We start from the raw sequence: 25,471 nt of genomic DNA, 5'->3' as shown, positions 1-25,471 counted from the left end.
TTCCAACAAGCCTACAACCTGCAGTAACTCTCTCCCCACCATACCGCTGCACGACAAGCTCTACCCTCACCTACTGTGTCCTCACCCATCCCTTGTAGTCTGTTAGCCCTCGCAGGCAGGGTCCTCGCTCCTCGGGTATCAGTCACCATCACGTTCTGTTCAAGATTATTGTAATTATTTTTGTATGTATACCTCTTTCACATGTAAAGCGCCTTGGAATAAATGGGACTATAATAATAAATAATAATAATTGGAGTAACTTGTGCAGTTCTTCTCTAGGGAGACTGAGTGGCCCACTGACTGTTCCGGCCCAGATGGCCAGTCCGGCACTGCTTACAGACACCTGTCAGATTTATGCCTTCTCTGGACCAGAGCAGAATGTCCTTGTATTTGCTACATACACATCAGAGTGGGGAACTCCCCCAATCACATAGGCAGCAAGTTCTTGTGTGAGCAAATAAGCCGGGAATTATCCTAGAGAAGATGCTGTGCTATAAGGTAAAGCTTGATGTAGGCGTGGACATGTCATTGCTGCAACATGTGGGGCCGCACAGGGGCCCAAGGGGTAAGGACCCATTTCCTCCTCCTGGAATTGTGCATTTTGATGAATTATTGGGCTGTAAAGGGCCCATATATTGCTCTTGTTCAGGGGTCCTCTTCAGTCTGTGTCCGCCAGTGGCCTGATCTAAGAATGTATGTGCTATGCCATATCATTGATATTTTATTATTTACTTTTATTTAACAGCCTTCAGCTTAGTCTCGAGCCATGGCGACTTGATGGATGAACGCTCTGTAGGAGGATCAATCTTGTCCACCAGGGACTTCTCTGCTAGTATCAAGTCATCTTCTGACCATGATGTCCTTCTACAGTGATTGTGGTCTTCGTATGATGTGTCCAAAACATATTTTTATTATTATTATTATTATTATTATTATTATTTTGATATTTTATATCTAAGTTATTTCTCTGGAATGTTAACACATGATAATAAAAGTTTGATAAAAATGGAAATATAAAATGTAAAAGAAAAAACATACAAAAAGACACCCATATCATAAAAAAATAATTTCTATATTTCATGATCTTAAAAGCATAACAAATGTACCGCTTTCTATACATTATAATGATCTATGTACGGTATGCAAAATATAGAACACCGCGTCGCAACTAATTACTCCTTTACTATACCGTCGATAGTATGCACAAGATGAACGTTCAGCGAATAGGCTGGACCAAAAATAGTTTATTGATCAAGGGTTAAAATTACAGTCTACTGGTAATATGCCATGTCATACAAAGATACTGTGAGTAATGCAATGTAGAATCTAACAACACTGCCCCATGCTGGATAGACAGCTTGCTGCTAGTCACAGGCTTGTGCTTTACTCTCTGCAGGTCACATGATTTCTGGGAAAAGGAGGAAGCAGCACCAAGAACAAACTGCAGGAAGAGAAACTGGGGGTGGTGATGATCACAGAGAAGAAAAGAAACTGAGAAAAACAAAACTGATTCTAGCAGAGAAAATACCACAAATTGAAGAGGTGTAAGGTAGGTGGATTGTATACTACAGTTTCAGGTCTTTGATTTTACCATGCTATGATCTGACACTGGAGCAAAGCCCTTCATTGTTTGGAATGTTTACTAATATAAATAGACTGAAGGGGGAGGGGAGGGGTCGTCCTAATATCTCAGGCTTTCTATACACATGGATACTTCCCTGCAGACTATATATCCATTCTACAATGAAACAAATAGGTTAGTGTTAAGCAATCCATTAAAACCTGTTACATTTAGTCTTTCTGATGGGTGTGTAATTACAGTGTTATGGAAAACTTTATAACGTACGTAGGACTTGTAAATATCTTAAAATAATTATGGTGCAAATACTTTTTTTTCTTATATAATTAGAAAATTGCTTGATAATTGTAAGTTAAGGTAGTAGCATTGCTATAAAAAAAAATGTATTGCGGAATGGTGAATGCTTATATGGAATCAATGGTGCTCTAAAAATAAATAATAATATTCTCTCTCCTATGCCGCTCTCCAGGGCTCTGGTGGTCTTATTGAGGCTTATTAGATGTATTGTATGTGATGCATCTACCTGATCATCTTATATGTATCCTTGCTGAAATGGAAATAACTTTCCATGCACTGGCTTCCTGGCAAGTTTGTGGTGGGCTTGTGCTAATACACAATAGCCAATCTGATCTGGTAGAGCTGAACATTAAAGCTTGGGGGTGTGACACAGCAGGCTAGGGGTGCAATGGTGACCTTTTGTAGAGTAACTTTCCAGTTTTATCTATGGAGTGATAGCTACAGTCTACAGGAATACAATGACTTGCATGCAACCCTGAATATTCTTTGGGACAGGAGCAGTAGTTTAAGAGTTAAAGGAGGTGGGCAATAGGAGATGAGTTTCAAACTACCTCGACTCCATGATGCAGGCACTATATAGAAATCTCTTGGGTCAGAAAGAACAGACAGAAATCAAACGGTCCCCACCAGAGAAAATAAAGAACAGGTAAGCATTACACTAGGTAATTAAAAACTAGTATGTTTAGTAACCTGTATGCAAATAGCCTTCACAGAGGAAGCGGACTGGAACTCTAGTGCCACCTTATGGAAGCAGAAATCCTAAAAGTCAATATTTACCCTTTAAAGGGAACCTGTCATGGGAAAAAACGATATTAACAGGCAGATATGGGCTTAATCTGCAGGTTCATTGCATTCTTAACCTGCCTGGCACCTGCACTAAGAACCCTGATGACCGGAGGAAATTAACTTTATTCCTCCCAGTAGTGTTCAGTATTAAACTGCAGATTAACCCCATATCTGCAGGTTAATAGAGGTGTTTTTTTCATGACAGATTCCCTGTCTTTATAAAACCAGATTTCTCTGCAATCAGACCTCTGCTATGGGCCATACAGGTAAGTATAGATTTACTTTTCTATCACCTGTATGGCCATAGTAGAGGTCTGATATTGCCCAGGGGGTGACGCATTCCCTTTAATGAATTTGAAAAATTAAATTCTCTGCTATGTGAAGAATAGAGTGTAAAAAGCAGAGCTTAATTTATGTAGATTTTTACAATCTCCTGCAGTCTTACTATTATGATTAATGTTATATATTTATTTGTAGATGGCTGCTGGTCATGCCCGGTCCACTAGAAAGTTGAAGCCATGGCTGGTGGAACAGATTGAAAGTGGAAGGTACTCTGGGCTTACATGGGATGATGTACAGAAAACATGCTTCCGAATCCCATGGAAACATGCAGGCAAACAAGACTTTCGCCATGATGAAGATGCTGCCATCTTTAAGGTGCCTTACTTAATCCACTTATAAAATGTCTTTTCTTCCTTTACATTCCATTGAATTTTATTGTTTTAGCCTTATTTAATAAATTCTGTTTTCTTATATATATATATATATATATATATATATATATAATTAGGCATGGGCTATGTACAAGAAAAAATACCAAAGTGGAGAAAAAGTTGATGCAGCAACATGGAAAACAAGACTTCGCTGTGCTCTAAACAAGAGCCCAGAATTCCAAGAACTTCCTCATAGGTCACAGTTGGATATATCTGAGCCATACAAGGTGTATCGAATCGTTCCACCTGCAGAGCAAGGTGAGGGCCTCAATCATAGCTAAGTAGATGATGTAGATGATGCAGTCTCATGTTTACATTGCTGGACATGTAGGCACTGATTCATCAAGACTGATGTATTAGGGGGTAGGGTGGATTGCGAGGTGCTTGATTCATTAAGAGGTGCACACCACAAAAAGAATCAGGCAAGGCGTGTGGTGGCATGCACCTCACAACAAATCTTACTCCAGTCAGAGAGTGGCGTATGGAACTTGAATGAATCGTGGCATAATGAATTTGATAAGTGGAGGTCGCCACACCCCACTATGCCCCATCATTCCATAGCTCCATCCACTTTGTCAGAGCTGGGAGTGAAAATGTAAAAAGTTGCAAAATTGTTGTGTAGCTTGATGTTGCGCAAACATTTTGTGATTTTTCAAAACCATTTACAAAGCTTTGATGAATCGGGCCATAGGCTGGACTTAAATTACATTGGATTTCAAATAATATCCAAGTATAGTGTAAGTATCTAGTGCTACACATGAAAAGTGTCAAGCATTTTTTGCTCTATTATTACATAAAGGGATTTCTGTCAGTAGGATCAACCCTTTTAAGCCATCTATATGGCCATGTAGGTTATAGCAAGCTGGATAAAATGATACCTTGATATCTGAAATCCATGTTTTTCTTATATGTAAATTAACTGTTCAGATCTATGAACTGGACACAGATATCCTGTAGAATCTGCCTCCAGAGCTTATTTTTAATAAAAAGAGGCATTACCAGTGTGAAACATGTAACTAACACAGAACAGTAGAACTGAACTTAGTCTCCTTACAAACTCATTTGTTGCAGCTCTCACCGCGCGCTGCTGTATAAGCAACAATGGTTGCTTATGACATGGAAGCTGAACCTGAAAGGAACCATCAGATGTGTCAATTATAATAACACAGCTCTGCAGTGAGATCAGGAAACCAGAGAGCGTCCATTACACATCACACTAGTAATTCTCCCTTTTGTTTCACCCCTTCACGACCTTTGACATACCCATATGTCCTGGTTAGGAATGGATTCCAGACCTTGGACGTATGGGTATGTCCTGGCAATTGTGCTGTGCACACGTGATCGCCGCCGGGAGCTTAGCATACATGACAGCTGAGACCTGGCTCTTCGAGCCAGTAGCGGTGCATGCTACCCAGCTATTTAACACCCAAAATGCCGCAATCGATATCATTGCAACATTTAGGATGCTGTAAAACAGAGGGGGCTCCCTCTTCCATCCGATCGGTGCCCCTGCAACGTCATTGCAAGGGTCCGATCGTTCCGATGGCAACCCGAGGTCGTCATCGACATCCGGGTTACCCACCTACAGAAAGCCTGAACGGTGCAAAAAAATAAATAAAACCAATTCTTGACCTACTATTGATTTGTTTATTCTGTCTCCCAAAGATTGCAGTAAGGCTCGGCTCACATTTCTCCTGCACTCTACGCTGAGCACTTACATCGGGGTTTCCGTGTAAATCTCTGAAATACGTGATTCAGACAGAAACCTCGACGGAAAATTCCGTAAAATGAGGCAGATGGAGGCACCATGGACGCTGTTTGGCCCATATTTCGGTGGTGTCCATCTTTTTAGGTGTGCAAAAAAGTGTAGTTGATCACAGCTTTGTGCACTTCTGAAAAGAAGGACACAGCTGAACAGAGGCCAGATGGAGTCCAGAGTAACTCTGCTGCCTTATTATATATTATTATATTATATTATAGTATATTATTATAGTGAATGGATCCCTTGGGGGTTTCATCCTAATCATGTCATTCGAAGATTTAGATGAAAACCCCGATATAAGTGCTCAGCGTAGAGCACAGGAAAATGTTATTTAAAATGTTCCTAACAATAGCTTAAACTCAATCCACAAAAAAGCAAGTCCCTACTCAGGTCCATCATATGTCAATGGAAATATAGGGGGCTTCCATGTCATTGGTAGTACAAAGGCTCCAGAAAAGCGAAATTGCTCTCCCCAAAAGAAATTCAGCAAATTCTGCAATCCCAAGTCCAAATGCCCCTCTCCTTTTTGGGCCCCACAGTGTGCCTAAACCAAATTTAGCGTACACATGTTTGGCATTTGTGTAACGATCAGAGCCCGGCTAATTTATGGGTGCATGTCTCCAGGAGCACTATCTGTACATAATGTACTGGGCACTACAACGTACGACCACTACAGTGTACGGGCACTACAACGTACGACCACTACAGTGTACGGGCACTACAATAGCAGATTTGCAGTTTTCACTAATCAACATCCACTGCTGCTTGTTTCCGGAAAACACCCATGGAGTCAAATCATCACTACACTTGTAGATAAATTCCCAAAGTAGTATAATTTCCAAAATGGGGTCACTTGAGGTGGGTATTCTGCTTTTTTTAGCACCTAGGTGCTCTGTATATGGAGTCAGCAAACTATTCTAGGAAAATCTGTGCTCCAGGAGGCAAATAGCGCTTTGTCCCTCCCGAGTCTCGCCGTGTGGCTAAGCAGTACTGTACAACCACATATGGGGTATTACGACATTCAGCTGAAATTGTGTGACAGATTTTGGTGCCATTTTTACCCATTTACTCGTGTGAAAATGTAAAATCTGGGTCTAAAACAAAATTTTTGTGGTAAAAATGTAATTATTTTTCCTTCCCTGCCCAATGGTATAACATTCTGTAACACACCTGTGGTGTCAATATGATCACTGCACACTTAGATTAATTCATTGAGAGATGTAGTTTGTAAAATGGGGTCACTTATGAGCGGGAGGTTCTGCTTTTCGGGCTCTTCCAGTGGGTCATGGCACCCGCAAACCATAACAGTAAAATCTGCACTGTAATATGGCGCTCCTTCCCTTCTGAGCTTCCACTGTGCCTGAAAAGTAGTTCCTGATTACATGTAGGGTATTGGCGCACTCAGTAGAAATTCCACAACAAACTGTCAGGTACACCGTATATGGGGTATTCAGTATGGCATACTCTGAAGAAGTTGCACAACAAATTGTACTGTGCATTTTTTTCTGTTACCCTTGTAAAAATGCAAAATTTGGAGCTCAAAACATTTTTATGGGAAAAATAAGATTTTTTATTTTTTTCGGCTAAACGTTATAAAATTCTGTGAAGCACCTGGGAAATCAAGGTGCTCACCACACTCTAGATATGTTCTTTCAGGACTGTAGTTTCCAAAATGGGGTCACTTGTGGTGGGTTTCCACTGTTTAGGCACATCAGGGGCTCTGCAAACATGACATGGTGTCCGCTTTCGATTCCAGGCAATTTTGCATTCAAAAAGTCAAACGGTACTCCTTCCCTTCCGAGCCATGCCGTGCGCCCAAACAGTAGTTTTCCACCACATACGTGATATCGGCGTACTCCAGGAGAAATTGCACAACGAATTGTATGGTCCATTTTCTCCTATTATCCTTGTGAAAATAAAAAAAAATTGGGCTAAAGAAACATTTTTGTGAAAAAAAAAAAGTTAAAATGTTAAACTTTTAACCCTTCTAACTTCCTACCGAAAAAAAGAATAATTTTGGTTTAAAAAAAGATGCAGATGTAAAGTAGACATGTGGTAAATGTTATTTATTAGCTATTTTGTGTGACATAAAAGGCATAAAAATTTGAAGTTTGAAAATTGCAAATTTTTTTGTCAAATTTCCTATATTTTGACAAATAAACGCAAATCATATTGAACAAATGTTACCACTATCATGAAGTACAATATGTCATGAAAAACCATTCTCAGAATCACTTTGATCCCTTGAAGCGTTCCAGTGTTATTACCATATAAAGTGACACTGGTCAGAATTGAAAAGAATTGGTCTTGTCAGGAAGATGAAAACAGGCTTGGGGTTGAATGGGTTAAAATAATCTTCGGAGGCAGATTCTCATGCAGATCGGTGTCCGCCTCATAGCCTGGAAAGCTCATTTACATATAAGAAAAACGTGGATTTCTCTGGAATAAGACATTGGATCGCAGATATCAAGGTATCATTTTATTTAGCTTCCTATAACCTACATGCCCATATACATGGCTTAGAAGGGTTGATCCTACTGACAGATTCCCTTTAAAGTGACACTGTCATTTCAGGAGAACTTGCAGCAGAATGTGTCTGCCTCTAGCTCCTCCCGTCTCCATAGAATCTTATGAGCAGCAACTGTCATCTCCTTTGTCAGTAATGGGAAAATCAGTATTCACTGAGAACAGATTTTACCCATTGAGAATGAAAGATCAGTCCAGGGGGAGAAAGAAGAAGATTTCTCTGATAAGATATATTACAAAGTGTCTTATTTTCATGTGTACTATTGAATTATGAAATAAGTAAAACAGTGATTACTCTCGAAGGTATCCCAATCTCTAAAAGGCAAAGTCAGAAGAGGAAGAGCACTACAGACTCAAGGAGCAGCTCGTCTGATGAAACCGAACCAGTGGAAAAGAAACCCCAGGTCAAACAGGTAAGAGTAACAGGATCAACTTTGTTTTCATCATCTTCCTATTTTGTGTCTGAACAGTGTTTGTTTTTTCTATCAGGAATTTGAAGTTTCGGAGGTGACCAGCTCTGTTTTCCCCGAGGATTCTGGGATTGGAAGTGATCTTAGCAACACAGATACACCTGCTGTAACACAACATTTTCCTGTGTTGGAGTCTTCCACTAATAAGCGTAAGTTATGAATACTGAAATTGAAGGTGATAAATGCTCTTCTCAGATGAATGTTGTGAGAGTTAAGAGAGTTAAGCGATGTGTCATCATGCTGAGTCATAAGAAAGCTGGGCATGTGTTAGGTAACGCATAGCTTTGTTTTTTTACGAATATTCACACTTTCTATTTCTCATGTTTTGTAAAACAGTGCCATCTTTACTTTTCCCTTCTGTGTACTGGTGAAGATGTAGGTGACATTTGTTATGGAGTTTGGTAATTGTTCCTCCAGCTTCAAGCTAGCAAAAAAGTTGTTTTTTTTTTTTTTTTAATAAATGGCTCACCACACTCAAATAACAAAATAAAATACCCATCCTTCAAAGGTCCTCTGCCAGCATTGATCATGTCACCTGACACATTTCCATACTTCTGTATAAGCAGTGGGGAAGTGGCAAAAAGGTGACATACATGATAATATGAGCTGCTTAAAGGGAATCTGTCAGCAGGTTTTTGCTACATTAAGCTGCTCTCAGATGAGGTAAGAAAATAGACCCTGATTCCAACAATGCTGGGCTCAGGAATTGTGACACAGAGTGCTTAGATGTAGGATGTAGCAGAGCTCAGAAAGCTGCCCACACCAGGCTCTGCATGTACATTGTCTATAGACAGTGAGCTGATTATCAGACGAGGGGGCAGAGTCGGACGACTTGGCACGAGGCAGCTAGTCTTCTCAATGATCATGTCCTAGTGATAAAACCTTCATTGTAAGTAAACAGCACACAACCTTATGAGTGGCATATCACTGATTTCAGTGTTTTAACCCCTACCTCATGCTGTCCTCAGATTTCATAGCAAAAACCTGTTGATTCCCTTTAATGACCTATGACATATGTTTTCGTCATAGGTCGCTTAGCAAAGTATGAAGCCAACTCAGGAGCTGAGCCAGCTTAGTACCAGGCAGATGCCAGTTGCGTTACATAGCTGGCGGCTTTTGCCTGGAATGAGACACTCATTTCCCTGTAACTGCAGTGACCAACGCTTGCTCCAATCAATGCATTTTAACCATTTAAATGCTGCTGTCAGTTTCTGACAACTGCTTGTAAATTACATTATTGCAGGGAACCGATGGATTATAATGGCAGCTTTGGCCTGCGGAAAGCCCCTGTAACTGCCATATTAGTCCTCCTGTGAAGCTCATCCACAGGAGGCTTAATAAGAAAACTGCAAATATGCTATTCAAGTCCCCCAAAATAGACTGAAACATATAGTAAAGATAAAAAAAAGTGTGTATATACACACACGCACACGCATATCTCCCACTTTTCCCCTACAAAAAATGTAAATTAAAACATAAAAAATTACACATTTGCTATCGATATATCCAAAGTCTGATATATTAAAATATGTAATTATTTAAACCATATGTTAAACGCTGAAAATAAAACAATTTGGAATTTTTGGTTGTCGTACTTCCAAAACAATGCAATAAAAAGCTATCAAAATCTCATATGTACCTCAAAACTAATAAAAAATGGCAGCTCAGGAGACAAAAAACAACAAAACTAAAACTCTGCAGCAGGGCTGGCTCCAGGTTTTTGTGGGCCCTGGGCGAAAGAGTCTCAGTGGGCCCCTTTAACACATACCACGATTCATGATGCACAGATACAGCAGAGAAATATATATATATATATGTATATATATTATAATGCCAAAGATTTCACTTGTTAAATTACATGAGCTACTCTATTGTAAATTTCACAATAGCTCAGAAACAAGCGAATCGCTCCATACAGAATACTGGCCCCCATAAAATGCTCCATACAGGATACTGGCCCCCATATAATGCTCCATGCAGGCTGTGCCCCCACATAATGCTCCATGCAGGCTGTACCCCCCTTATAATGCCCCATGCAGGATGTCACTCAATCCCCCCATATAATGTCCCATGCAGGATGTCACCCCCCCCCCCCCTTATTATAACGCCCCATGCTGGATGTCACCCCCCCTTATAATGCCCCATGCAGGATGTCACTCACCCCCCTTATAATGTCCCGTGCAGAATGTCACTTCCCCCCCCATATAATGCCCCATGCAGGATGTCACTTCCCTCCCTCCCCTTATAATGCCCCATGCAGGATGTCACTCCCCCCCCCATATAATGCCCCATGCAGAATGTCACTCCCCCCACATATAATGCCCCATGCAGGATGTCACTCCCCCCCCCCCCCCCAGCCCATATAATGTCCCATGCAGGATGTCACTCCCCCCCCTTATAATGCCCCATGCAAGGTGTCACCCCCTCATATAATGCCCCATGCAAGATGTCACTTCCCCATTCCCCCATTATAATGCCCCATGGAGGGTGTCACCCCCCCCCTTATAATACCCCATGCAGGATGTCACTCCCCCCCCTCCATATAATGCCCCGTGCAGTATGTCACCCCCCCCCCCTCCCTTATAATGCCCCATACCTCCATACATAAAAAAAAAAAAAATCAAATACTGACCTCACTTCTCCTCACCTGCTGCCGCTGCTCAGCTCTGGACTCCAGCGTCACCGGCGTTGTCCCGCTCTGTGCTGTGACTACTCAGGAGAGGGCGCGGTGGAAAGACGTCACCGCGCCCTCTGACCTGAGACGTCACAGTGCAGCAGCCGCGGAAGATGCAGGTCCTGCTGCGGAGGCACGGGGAGAGGTAAGTATTGTGCCGGCTGCCGGGGCCCTGGCATCGCTCTCCTCCGCTCACAGGGCCCATAGCGCGGCGGGGTGCCCGACCTTGAGTAGGCCCCCCCCCCACCTGCTCAGGTCTCAGAAAATGATGACACAATCAACATTTTAGAAATTGTTTTTACCACTAAAACAATAAAAAAACTGGACAAGTTTAATATCACCATAATTTTACTGACCTGGAGAATTATATTGCCAAGTCATTTTTACAACACAATAAACGCTGTAAAAACAAATCACAAAAATTAATGACGGAATTGTGGGGGATTTTTTTCTCAATTTCATTCCACTTGCATTTTTCCCATTTTCAAGGTCACTGTAAGGTAAAATGAATGGTTTCATTAAAAGCTACAGCTCGTCCTGTACAAAACAAGCCCTCATATAACTATGTCGAAAGAAAAATAAAAAATGTTATGGCTATTGAAACGAGGCGAGGAAAAAGACAAAAACAGAAAATTCCCTTATCATAAACTGACTAGAAAATACCTGACCTACCAGAAACTGCATTAGTCTAGAGAGGACTGGAATGGGATCAAGTGGACCAGGGCTTCAACAAACAGATCCTATTAAATTATACAGCAATCTGTCTGTTCACAAATAGGAAAACAGCAGTAAAGACAGTTTTCCATATAAATTCTCACTTCTAATTATGATTTTTGTTGACCATATTTTATACATACCAGAACTGCTATTATGAAAAAATCACATGAAAGAGTCTGTACCATTTTTATATATATTTTTTGTATTCTATGGTTAATTTTATTGGGAAGGAAAATGCAAAAAATCCCCACAAAATACAAAAATATTTAGATTTAAGAGTCCTCAGTGGTTGATACCATCTTTTCAGTTAGCCATTAGAAGGTAACAAATTGCAAGCTTTCGAGACTACTCAGGTCTCTTCATCAGGCATAGTATAACACAAAATCTGAAGAGTCACATATTTATACACAAGACACAGACATAAAGTAATAGATGAGACAAGTGACGTGAAGCAGAACTATCATTATGGGAGAGGGATAACAGTTGTGGCCGGTAAATATTGGAATAGTTCATAGATAAGGAGTGTGAACATTTTTTTGTCCTGTGATTGAAGTCTGGTCCGGGGCTTTGATGCCCCCACAAGTCGGGCATTCCTTAGTTGATGTAGAATGACGTAAATTCATGCGACACATTCATTCCTGCACTGAGTGTGTCAAAGGTTGTCATTAGTTTGTATGCCCAGACTTTTCTGTATTTCTAAGATTTGAAAATTACCTTTTAATACCAGTAATTTCATGTCCATTATGCTGTGATAAGGTATACAAAAATGTTTTGTCACAGGTAGATCTCATCATTCTTTTTTCTTTTATTGTGTTGCGATGAGAATTCATCCTTGTTCTAAGTTTTTGCCCTGTCTCCACTCACTCTAGCCACACACAAAATTGCATAAATTAGATGCCATGCTGCTGGTTTTAAGTTCTATAACTATAGAATTATTATAATTGGCAAATAGGATATGATTTAGGTTGGAGCTGTTATCTCAATGTCTAATGCTGGATCTACAAAGAAGACAAAGATCGGAGAGAAGTGATAGGAATAAAGTGCTATATTTTGAGAAAAATCTTTTCACTTCAAGGCAACCTGTCATCAGGTTTCACTGTGCTAAACTGCTTCCACCACATTCTTCTAATGCTAAATAGCTCCCTAAGTGTCTTGATCACCCCACCCAAGCCCAACATACTTAAGCATATTAACATAATTCTTGTCCACCACTGTATGAAATTGATCACCAACTGGTCTGATGGGTTAACGAGGATTGTCCTGGATACCTAATGCAAGCCTCAGAGTCCAGCCCCCTTGCTTCTATGAGTTACTTTCCAAAGGTATGTATGGTGGTGTAATGAAGACACTTTTACCATGTATTAGACTTGAAGAAAGCAAAGGAAGCAGTTTAGCACAAGGAAACCTGATGTCAAGATCCCTTTAATGGAAAATGTAAATCTATCCAGTACACAGGTCAAATAGTATTGGTATATTTACTCCAGAGAACGTTTCTTTTAGCGTTTTTATTATTTTTAATCTACCGGTTGACTTGTTCCATCTTATTCCATTGCGCTAGTTGGTGATTTCTTTATCTTTCCTTCCACACCCTCCATCTCTCCCCTTGCTTTTGCATTACATGAGAAACAAAAAGGTAATTGTACTTCTTATCTGCAATTGTGGTATAAATAGTATTTTATTATTACCTGTTCAGATGTGACCTCAATATCTTTAATTCAAGGGAATTTTTTTTTTTTTTTCAAAACTCCAGTCACATGCTACCGTATAAGAAAATCTGTTCCAGTTTTTAAAAGTGGTATAGAAATTTCACTATTTTTCCAGTCCTATGCATTGTCCATTTTGCAGAAATGGCTTTTCTTTTTTCATCCATTGATTGAGTGGAAAAACACAGCCACAATGAAAACAGCAGTTAGTATTTGACACATTTTCCTGGAACAAATTACCTGGAGGCAGTTCTTGGTACTGGGAGAACTACAGGTAATTAGGCTGTGTGCCCACTATGCTGCAGAAACGCTTAAAAAACACTTGGTAGAAGGTCTGCCATGTTCCCCAATGATAATCTGCATGTGCTGTGCTCATGCTGCGGAAATTTCCGCTGCGGATAATCATTGCGGAAAAATACGCAGCACTACCAATTATTTTGCGGAAGCGCTGCGTTTTCGCCGCCATTGACTTGCATTGGAACGCATGGAATCCGCATCACTGCATCTGTACATGCAGAATCCATGCTTTTCAATGTGCGGATGGTACCCGGGTTTGAAGAAGAGGAGACTTTCCTCCGGACCTGGGTACCATAGTACCTGTAAAAAAAAAGAATAAAATAAAAAATATACATTATACTTAGGCTGGGTGCCCACGTAGCGTTTTTCAAGCCTTTATGCTGCGGAATTTCCGCAGCGTAAACGCTTGTGAAACGCTAGGTAATCCGCACCCCATGGTCCCCAAGGGGATTCCGCATGTTCTATGCACATGCTGCGGATTTTTCCGCAGCGTTTATGCTGCGTACAAAAATCCGCAGCATGTCATTTAATTTTACGGAAGCGCAGCGGAATGGCCGCCATTGACTTGCATTGAGACGCATAGAATGCGCCTCTGTACATTTCTACAAGCGAATTCTATGCGTCTCTATGTGCGGATGGTACCCAGTTCTGCAGGAGAGGAGACTCTCATCCAGACCTGGGTACCATTGTACCTGTAAAAAAAAGAATAAAATAATAAATAAAGTTTATATTCACCTTTCCGAAGGCTTCTCTGCATGCCGGCAGCGCTGAAGGACCTTCGGTGATGTCACAGTCATGTGACCGCAGGCCCTTCACCGCTGTGTCTCGCGATATGCCGGCAGCCGGGAACCAGACAGGAAGGAGCGCTGCAGCCACGCCGGGACATCGGGGGTGAGTATAGCTTTATTTTATTTTTACGGTTCACACTGTATAAATCCATGCTAGTTGTCAAGCACTTTCCAAGTGATGCTATCGCCTGGAAAGCGCTTGTCAATCTGCATGCGGAAACGCATGTGAATCCGCATGTATTCTGCAGGAAAAACGCATGCACAATCTGCATGCGTTTTTCTGCCAGGGAGATGCAGAAATTTTCTGCTTCATTTCTGCATCGTGGGCACATAGCCTTACCTTCTGATGGCCCCTGGTGTCCTTGTCTCTGCTTGCCGGCAGCTTGTGGTAGACTAAAGGACCTGCGCTGACGTAATTTAATCATGTGACAGGTCACGCGACCGCTGACGTCAGCAGGTTCTTAAATCTACCACGAGCTGCCGGCAAGCAGAGACTAGGACACCGGGGGCCATCAGAAGGTAAGTATATATTTATTTTTTACCATTCTTTCGGTCACACTATACAAATCCATGCCGTTTGCATGGATTTATATAGTGTGACCAAGTTGTCAAGCACTTTCCAAGTGATGCTAAAATCGCTTGGAAAGCGCTTGTCAACCCGCATGCGGAAATGCATGTAAAGAACGCTTCACATCCGCATGTCCCTGGCAGGAAAACGCATGCACAATCCGCATGCATTTTTTTTCTGCCAGGGAGATGCAGAAACGCTCAGGAAAAATCTCTGCATCGTGGGCACATAGCCTTAAACTTACTTGGCTGTGCCTTCTAATCCTCCTGACACTTACCTGATGCTCTTCTAGTCGCACCTGTGCCCTTCTTCCAAAATGTATTGAAAAGTACCACGAGAAACAGAATAGCATTGGGAACATGTCCACAATAAGAGTCATTCACAGCAAGTCTTTGTAGGTGAATTCTAAGGCAATTAATAAAATGAAAATATTTTTACATATAAAGTCCATAGAGCACAGTACTGTAATGAAGTAGTAATATATTAATGTAGGAGTGTGGGTGTACCTGATCTTATCTATTAGGGAAAAATAACATGTAGAGAAACTCTTGTTTTAATCGATAGAACAAATGAAGATAAGAAAGTTTGTCATATACCTTTCTCAGAGCAATATGCCTCTTTCGCTTCCTGGACTGATCATTCACTCTTAGGCTATGTGCCCACGATGCAGAAATGCTGCATATTTTTTCCGCTTCTCCCTGGCAGGAAAAACGCATGCGGATTTTACATGCGGTTTTCCCGCCAGGTAGAAGCGTTTGTCAAGCGTCTTTGCATGCATTTCTGCATGCGGGTTGACAAGCGCTTTCCAAGCGATTTTAGCGATTTTAGCGATTTTATGTATGTATATGTGTGTATATATATATATATATGTATATATGTATGTATATGTGTGTGTATATATATATATATATATATATATATATATATATATATGTATGTATATGTGTGTATATATATATATAGATATATAGATAGATATAGATATATATATATATATATATATATATATATATATATATATATAAAATATATATATATAGAGAGAGAGATACAGTGCTCAAAAAAATAAAGGGAACACTTAAACAACAGACTATAACTCCAAGTAAATCAGACTCCTGTGAAATCAAACTGTCCACTTAGGAAGCAACACTGATTGCCAATCAATTTCACATGCTGTTTTGCAAATGAAATAGACAATAGATGGAAATTATTGGCAATTATCAAGACACACTCAATAAAGGAGTGGTTCTGCTGGTGGGGACCACAGACCACATCTCAGCACCAATGCTTTCTGGCTGATGTTTTGGTCACTTTTGAATGTTGGGTGTGCTTTCACACTCGTGGTAGCATGAGACGGACTCTACAACCCACAGAAGTTGCTCAGGTAGTGCAGCTCATCCAGGATGGCACATCAATATGAGCTGTGGCAAGAAGGTTTGCTGTGTCTGTCAGCGTAGTGTCCAGAGGCTGGAGGCACTACCAGGAGACAGGCCTGTATACCAGGAGACGTGGAGGGGGCTGGAGGAGGGCAACAACCCAGCAGCAGGGCCGCTACCTCCGCCTTTGTGCAAGGAGGAACAGGAGGAGCACTGCCAGAGCCCTGCAAAATGACCTCCAGCAGGCCACAAATGTGCATGTGTCTGCACAAACGGTTAGAAACCGACTCCATGAGGGTGTAATGACGGCCCGACGTCCACAGATGGGGGTTGTGCTCCACGTTTGAATTTATATGCAAATTTGGCTGTTAATCTGAAGCCTCTGTCAGTCAAGCTCTACTCCCTGCCCATTGTCGCCTTCCCCTGCTTGACTAATAGCTCCTTTGCCTTAAATCACACTGCATAGAGGCTGTCAGTCAGGAAGAGATGTGGCTCTGGTTGGGGAATAGAGCTGGAGTGATAGAGGCTTCAGATCTACATCCTCATTTGTATATCAATTCAAATGCAGATTTCTCAGTAACAGAGGAACAGATTGGCCATGTAAAGGTATTGCTGGATCTGCCTTTGAAAGAGTTACATCCACATGTCAATAATATATATCTACACAGAGCTGTACAAAAGTTGTAAGGAAGGTGCAATATTACAGAATAAGGTGAGACTTCTTATGTTGATGTCAAATACCTGTTTCCTAAACATATTGATGTACTCCTTGATTTATTTTCCAGATTTGAGGATTACACTGATTTATAGTGGAGTTGTAGTGGCAGAGAAGGTGGTTCAAAGTGGAGAATGCAAATTATCAGCAAAGGCTCCTCTTGAAAAGTGTTTTAGTGGAATGGAACATGTGCTTCTTCCTGCTCCAGGAGACCAATTTCAGGCAGACATACGTTCAAGAACAGAGACTTTACTCAGTTTCCTTCAATCTGGTGTCATGCTAGCCAGTAACACTGATGGAATCTTTGCTCAGCGTCAGAAATTATGTTCAGGGCGTATTTACTGGACTGGGCCTTCATATTCTGATGGAGTGATCAACAAATTGGAAAGAGATGCCCTCGTAAAACTGTTCGACACTCATAAGTTCTTGAGAGGTAAGTGTCGGAGCTGCTAGATCCACTTCTGATTGTCTTAGGACATATTCTGTATGACATTTAGAATGGGCGCTTCTCTGTTTCTTTCTATAGGGAAAATGCTAATGAAAGGGAAAAGTTGAAATGTTACCCATGCAAGTCATTGCTGTTTCTGTAATAACAATTGTTTGTGAAAAATGTGATTGAAAATTCTGAAAATGATGGCGGCTATGGGCAAGTCATTCACTTTTGCACTATTTTATGAATTTCCCTCTGTGTTACATTGCTTCAGATTTGGAAACATATAAAGCTAAAGGAGGTACTCCACCTGATTGCCATGTCACTTTATGTTTTGGGGAGGAAATTTCAGAACATAGCCATACTACAGACAAGCTTATCACAGCAAAGGTGAGGAAACTTTATCATTTGATACATCTATAGCCAGTGTTATGAGAATAGTGTGTGTTATAAAATAAAGTTAGGAAATCGAATCAACCTCCATCTTTGGCCGAGTGGTTTAAGGAGATGACCTGTCTTCATAAAATGGAAGACTTAACTGCTGAGATTAGCGGCTGAAATGAAACGTTTTTTGCAAGTATGGAGCCCTTGGATTATGTTCTTTGCCACCCCTGAATTTGACCATATTTTCAATGCTACATAAGAGGTCTGACTCTTGTCATATACCCTTTATTCTTAGCTTACCCCTTACCCCCTTCTTCCTTTTTCATTCTTCCTCTTCTCTTCTTACCTTTTTTTTATTACTCACATAGTGATTAGTTTCCTCCTTCCTTAAAGTCATACACTGTTATTGGTCTGTGACTTGTTTCCTGAGTATATATGAAGCCTTGTTTGTTCTTTGTATCTACCTGCATTTCTTTTATGCCTTTTTTTGTATTCGATATATGTTATTACCATATTTTTCGGACTATAAGACGCACCTAGGTTTTTTGAGGAGGAAAATAGAAGAAAAAATGTAAGCAAAAAATGTGGTCATGATGCCCTGTTAAAGGGAAGTGGGTCTTCTGCTGACACTGTTATAGGGGTAATGTCCCCCAATTCTGTTAATATCCCCCATCCTGGGGTATATGGCCCCCTCCTTCCTGTTATACGTGGCCCTCATCCCCATCCTGATATGCATGGGACCCCAATCCCCCATGGGCGTGGGTATCAGTGAGTACTCATTTTCCTTAATAGCCGGTATGGTATGTATGGCCTCCCTCACACCCATCCTGGTATGTATGGCACTTTCATCCCTCTTCCTGGTATGTATTGCACCTTCATTCCTTTTCCTGGTATGTATGGCACTCTTCATCCCTGTATGTATGGGCCCCCCTCATCCCTGTATGTATGGGCCCCATTCATCAGTGTATGTATGGCCCCCTTCATCCCAGTATGTATGGCCCCCCTCATCCTTCATCCCTGCATGTATGGGCCCCCTTCATCCCTGTATGTATGGCCGTCTTCATCCCTGTATGTATGGCCCCCCTCATGCCTCATCCCTGTATGTATGGCCCCCCTCATCCTTGTATGCATGGCCCACCTCATCCCGGTATGCTTGGCACCCCCTGATCCCCCTCACGCTGCACAGAAAAAAAAATAAACAATCATACTCACCTCCTCTCTCCTCCAGCACTGCGCCCAGCTCTGTTGCCGAGAGGGATCTCACTGTGTGAGCCGTGCATGGCGTAACTGCCATGCGCCCTCACATAGCGAGATGCTGTGCCAGAATAGTCACTGCTCCCCACGCCAGGACTGTGTGCATGAGGAGCAGTGACCATTCATTCTCCCTAATAGCGCGCACACTGTACCCACAGTGCGGCTCCTGCTGCGCTCGGCGGTCTGCGTGCCCGCTATTAAAGTCCATGAATATTCACCACACCCATGGGAGTGGGACACAGCACTGGAAGAGAGAGGAGGTGAGTATAATTGTTTATTTTTTTCTGTGCAGCGTGATGGGGATCAGGGGGTGCCAAGCATACCAGGATGAGGGGGGCCATACATACAAGGATGAAGGGTGCCATACATATTAGGAAGAGGGATGAGGGGGGCCATACATACCGGGATGAGGGGAAGGCGGCTATTAAGGAAAATGAATATTCACTGCTTCCCACGCCCATGGGCGTGGGGAGCAGTGAATATTCATTTTCTTTAGTAGCAGGCACAGTGTAGGCTGCAGCAGGCGGCTTCTGCCTCCTGTGCCCCGCGACTCCACCGCTGTCGCTTCCCCCACATCCGCCACCACCCACAGCATTTATGTATATCGGACTATAAGACGCACCCCCCAAAAAAAGTACGTCTTATAGTCCGAAAAATACGGTACTTAATAAAAACAGATTAAACATAAAATAAAGTTAAGAAATATCTTCTAGAATGATGTTATGTTTCTACATCACTATAGTCATGCAATGTTATTAACTATCTCATTTTTTTCTACTTACAATGTGCACATGTATTTAGCTTCATGTGAAATAACTAATCTCGCATTCTTCCTACAGATAGAACAAGTTTTGGCCTCTGAGATGGTGCGTCAAGCAACCGAGAGTGTCTTTGATGTTCAGTTTCCAGATGCACACATGCAAAATCCCTCTTCCCCATATCTCATTACTCTGTTACCAGTAACTACATTGGATAGTATACCTGAATTTTCGTAATTTGGTTGTGCACTTATATTGTATATTATATTTTCCATCCTCCTTTGATCCAGGATTAATACCATTTGTATATATTTTTATTTAGACGTGTTCAGATGTAGATAAAGCTTATATCAGTATGTAAGCAATTTCATTATGTGTCCAAATACAGGAACTAGAGAGGTAAGGCAGGGCAAGAGTGCCAAAGTCACTCTGATTAAAGGGAACTTGTCAGCAGGTTTTTGCTTTGTAATTTGAAGACAGCATGAGGTAGGGGTTAAAACACTGAATTTAATGATGTGTCATTTATCATCTATGTGCTGTTGTTTACTTAAAACCTTCATTGTATTACAAGGACATTATCATCGCTGTGGCTAGCTAGCACATGTTTGCTAATTCGACTCCGCCTCCTCCTGTGATAAGCTGCTCACTGTCAATAGATAATATACAGAGACTGGTGTGGGCGGGGTTAGCTTTCACAGTTTTGCTGCATTCTACATCTAAGAACCAGGATTTTGTCAGAACGACTGCACCCAGTAAACTAAGTGACACATTGTTGGCATCAGGGTCTCTTTTCCTACATTATGCTGCTCTCAGATGAGGTAACAAAAACCTGCTGACAGATTCCCTTTAAACTAGAGTAGCTAAAGGCTAGGGCAGTATATTAAATCTAGTCTAGTCTTGATTTATGACTTCAGTTATTACTTCTTAATAAACTGCAGAATAATTGTTCCTCTTCTAAAGGATTTCCGTTCATAACTAGTGTATTGTTATATGCATAGTGCAATAAGGAAATTGCTTCACTATCAAACTATCTTAGCCTCTGTGTGCAAAGTACTGTGTAACCAACCTGATGAAAATGAAGGTTGGTGACATATACAAAGACACTCGATCTCGGACACAGTACATTCTGAATGTCACCTATGCAGCTCTAGCACTCTTATGTTTTACTTTATCTCTTCTGTACCTTCCTGTTTGTAATATATGATTTTTGTTAGTGAATATACTTATACATGTCTATTATATATTATGTAGGTTCCAGGTCAACATATTAGAGTTCATATTAGTGCTGTTAAACATTTTTTATATATTATCATTTATTAGCAATAAGTACACAATATATTTGTATGTTCAGTCATAGCCATGAAACACTGTATGCTATATGTCTTTTGACTGTTGCTTGTGACATACTATGTTTATATTGATGACCACTACACATAAAATAGAATTTGCTTTATATTAACTTTTTGGTCTTTGTGATGAAAAAATATATAAATAATTTTTAAGCAAAAAAGTTTCATAACTATTAATACTATTTTGTAATATAATAGTAATATATAGCTATGTCATTGTGATGATGGCTGTTACGGATCCGGGTGGTGGAACCTCTGTGCTGTGGTGCAAGGAGGGACCCAGAGGGGCGTAACTAAGTATCAACTCGGACCGACCCAGGTCGTACGGCGGCTAACGACTCCGTGACCAGGGAGGGACCAAGCAGAGGGACCAGGTGCTACTCTGGGGACGACCTTGTAAGGGAGGAGGTGACGTCCACGGGTCAGATGGCTTAGACTGACCGATACTGCAGATTGGCACAGCAGGCAGGCTGACGAGAGGTCCGGGTAGATGAACTGGCAGAGACAGCAGGCGAGAGCCTCTATGTAGGCTGTCAGGTGGTCACGGCAAGTGACGGGCAGGAGCCTCCAGGTAGGCAGACAGGTGGTCACGGCAAGTGACAGGCGGGAGCCTCTAGGTAGGCTGTCAGGTGGTCACGGCAAGTGACGGGCAGGAGCCTCCAGGTAGGCAGACCGGTAACAGGCAGGTGCTTCCAGGTAAGCAGGCGGGTGAGGCCCATAGACAGACTGGCGGACTAAATGGGAGGTAGACTGTCGGGCTGGAGAGTAGTCAGGCTGGCGGACTGGACTGCTAGTCAGGCTGGCGGGCAGGACTAGTAGTCAGGCTAGCAGCGGGACCTGAGGGCTGAAGCAGAGGTTAGAACACTGTGCATCAACTATTGCTCGGGCACCTCCATTTTGGAGGAGGTGCCTAATATATGGGAGGACCTCCGGCAATTGGCCGGGGACCCCTTAGGGCGGCGTGCGCGGCCCCTTTAAGAGGGAGGAAGCGCGTGCGCGCCCTAAGCACAGTGCCCGGGAAGCTGCGCGCTCCGGCAGCAGAACCTGGAAGAGGAACGCTGGAGGATGCTGGGCAGGGAGCGCGGCGGTGAGAGCGACGACGTCTCTGCCTGGCAGGGGGCAGAGACGCAGATGCAACAGTACCCCCCCCCCCTTTACGCCCCCTCTTTTTTAGGCCAGAAAGAAATTTTTCAAGAAGAAGCAGGGCATGAATGTTCTCCCTGGGTTCCCAAGTTCTCTCCTCTGGGCCAAACCCCTTCCAATCCACCAGAAAAAAGTTTTTTCCTCTTACCCTCTTGGTGGCCAGAATGTTCTCTACCTCAAAAACGTCCTCAGCGGAAACCGGAGCAGGGGGAGTACTTGGATTGTTGGAAAAAGAATTAAACACAACTGGTTCGAGGAGAGATACGTGGAAGGAGTTGGGAATCCGTAAGGTGGCCGGGAGTTTTAGCTTGTAGGCCACTGGGTTGATTTGTTTGAGGACTTCAAATGGACGAATGAACCGAGGACCCAACTTGTAGGAGGGTATTTTGAGCCTAACATGTTTGGAGGCGAGCCAAACCTTGTCTCCCGGACGGAATTGAGGCGGATCCAGACGTCTCTTGTCAGCATATCTCTTCATCCGCTCAGAGGACTGAAGAAGTGCGGACCTAGTATTCTCCCAAATGGTGGAAAATTCGCTGACCAGAGACTCCGCAGCAGGGTTGTCCACAGAAGCGGAGACGGGAAACGGAATCCGGGGATGTTGACCATAGACTACAAAGAACGGGGACTTGGAAGTAGATTCGCTCTCATGGTTGTTGTAGGAGAATTCGGCCCATGGTAGGAGGTCCACCCAATCGGCATGGTGAGCATTAACAAAGTGCCGGAGGTAGCTGGTAAGGATCTGGTTGATACGCTCCACTTCGCCATTGGACTGTGGATGGTAAGCAGAGGAGAAATCCAGGGTGACATCCAGCAGCTTACACGTAGCTCTCCAGAAGCGTGAGGTGAATTGAACTTCTCGATCTGACACAATGTGGAGGGGTAGGCCATGGAGACGGAAGATGTGAAGGATGAAGTCCTTAGCTAGCTCCGATGCAGGCGGGAGATCAGGCAGAGGGATGAAGTGGGCCATTTTAGAAAAGCGGTCGGCGAGCACCCAAAAGACTGTACAGCCGGCAGAAACAGGGAGATCTGTAATAAAGTCCATAGCAATGTGTTGCCAAGGGGCAGCAGGTACGGGAAGAGGCAGGAGGTGACCGGCTGTAAGATGTCTGGGAACTTTGTTGCGGGCACAAGACGAACAGGCCGAGACGAAGTCTACCACATCCTTGCGCAGGGTGGGCCACCAGTAATGCCGGGAAATGAGCAGGAAAGTTTTCTTCTGACTGGCATGGCCGGCTAGTCTAGTTGAATGACCCCAGTGAAGAATCCTCTCCCGAGCTGGAACTACTACAAACGTCTTACCGGTATACACATATATTTCCGTTCTAGAACATGCATTACTAGTTTTGTATCGGGCAAGTGCCCTAAATTCAAGCTAAGCAACTCATAACATTATAGCAGAAAAAGAGGAGGCCATTGAGTTTAGCGATAAAAAACATAATTTTTATTAATTCAATTTCTTAAAAACTTGCATACATAATTTAACATACAATTTAAGATGTAAAGATGGGTACCCAGTGAAGGCTGAAGCGCCCAGGCGCACAACACATACACAGGCCGCAGAGATCAGCTGCATTTATAGGACAAAAATGCAGCAGTACTTATAGCAGGCACATTTGCAGAGAGAAAAAAAAAAAAAAAAGGGAGGGGAGGGTTTAACATATATTGGTAGTCCATACAATATTACGTGCAGAGGTCCATATAATAATCTCCCCAAAGAGTTCATAAAGTGCAGGTGTCTTGCGCAAAGAAAAATGAATAATAATAATAGTAATCCATTCAATATTTCATGCAAAAACTCTATGCAATAGATTACCCAGTAGATTGTATAATCAGAGTCCCTGCAGTAATGTGCCACTAATGACAGGTTAGGTACCTATACATGGGAGCCCCAGTAAAGAATGTATTAGTAAGGCATGCCATAAGAGCATGAATATACGAGGAGCTCCCTCCAAAATAGAGAATCAGAGAAACAGTCAGAAGCAATGCATACCCATGTATGCATAACTTAATTTCCTTCTATGACAGAATCACTGACTGGGTGGATCAGGGAAATGCTGTAGATATAGTATATCTTGACTTCAGCAAAGCATTTGACAAAGTATCTCACATCATCCTTATTGAAAAAATGACCAAGTATGCAATGGACCAGGCAACTGTTAGGTGGATTCATAACTGGCTTAGTGATCGGACTCAAAGGGTGGTTGTAAATGGCTTCACATCCAGCTGGATGAATGTCTCAAGTGGGGTACCACAGGGCTCCGTCCTGGGACCTGTATTGTTCAACATCTTTATCAATGATTTAGATGAAGGAATTGAGGGTAAACTGATTAAATTTGCTGATGACACAAAGCTAGGAGGGATAGCTAATACTAGAGAAGAGAGAGAGAGGATTCAAAAAGACCTAAATAAACTGGAGCAGTGGGCAGCAACCAACAGAATGGTTTTTAACAGGGAAAAATGCAAAGTACTACATCTGGGCAATAAAAATGAAAAAAGCATATACAGAATGGGAGGAATAGAGCTAAGCAACAGTACATGTGAAAAAGACTTAGGTATACTAATAGATCATAGACTGAACATGAGTCAACAGTGTGATGCAGCAGCAAAAAAGGCAAATACAATTCTGGGATGTATTAACAGAAGCATACAGTCTAGATCACGTGAAGTCATTATCGGTCTTTACTCCTCTTTGGTCAGACCTCATCTGGAATACTGTGTACAGTTTTGGGCACCACATTTTAAAAAAGACATAGACAAACTGGAGCAAGTTCAGAGAAGAGCGACCAGAATGGTGACTGGTCTGCAAACCATGTCCTATGAGGAACGGTTGCAGGATTTGGGAATGTTTAGCTTGCAAAAAAGAAGACTGAGAGGAGACTTAATAGCTGTCTACAAATATGTCAAGGGCTGTCACATTGTAGAAGGATCATCTTTATTCTCATTTGCACAAGGAAAGACTAGAAGCAATGGGATGAAACTAAATGGGAGGAGACACAGATTAGATATTAGAAAAAACTTTTTGACAGTTAGGGTGATTAGTGAGTGGAACAGGCTGCCACGAGAGGTGGTGAGTTCCCCTTCAATGGACGTCTTCAAACAGAGGCTGGACAGACATCTGTCTGAGATGATCTAGTGAATCCTGCTTTGAGCAGGGGGTTGGACCAGATGACCCAGGA

At 42.2% G+C, this 25,471-nt stretch overlaps 1 protein-coding gene across 2 annotated transcripts; it reads left to right on the top strand.

The window, feature by feature from the left end:
* The first annotated feature begins 1,396 nt into the window (after positions 1-1,396).
* On the top strand, positions 1,397-21,256 carry IRF9 (interferon regulatory factor 9). Of its 2 annotated transcripts, none has more exons than XM_073671038.1 (8): positions 1,397-1,549; positions 3,140-3,319; positions 3,453-3,633; positions 7,967-8,076; positions 8,153-8,282; positions 17,042-17,404; positions 17,676-17,791; positions 19,879-21,256. In XM_073671038.1, the coding sequence occupies exons 2-8, from the start codon at positions 3,140-3,142 to the stop codon at positions 20,032-20,034; spliced, it is 1,236 nt and encodes a 411-aa protein (XP_073527139.1). In that variant the 5' UTR covers positions 1,397-1,549; the 3' UTR covers positions 20,035-21,256. The 2 variants fall into 2 exon arrangements, with proteins under 2 accessions (XP_073527139.1, XP_073527138.1); XM_073671037.1 differs by having other exon boundaries at positions 7,952-8,076.
* Positions 21,257-25,471: the final 4,215 nt, after the last annotated feature.

Source organism: Phyllobates terribilis, unplaced genomic scaffold (assembly GCF_046119375.1).
Source record: "Phyllobates terribilis strain yellow unplaced genomic scaffold, ASM4611937v1 Scaffold_1__5_contigs__length_1240528914, whole genome shotgun sequence".
NCBI lineage: Eukaryota > Metazoa > Chordata > Amphibia > Anura > Dendrobatidae > Phyllobates > Phyllobates terribilis.
This window is presented reverse-complemented; position numbering and strand designations above follow the sequence as displayed.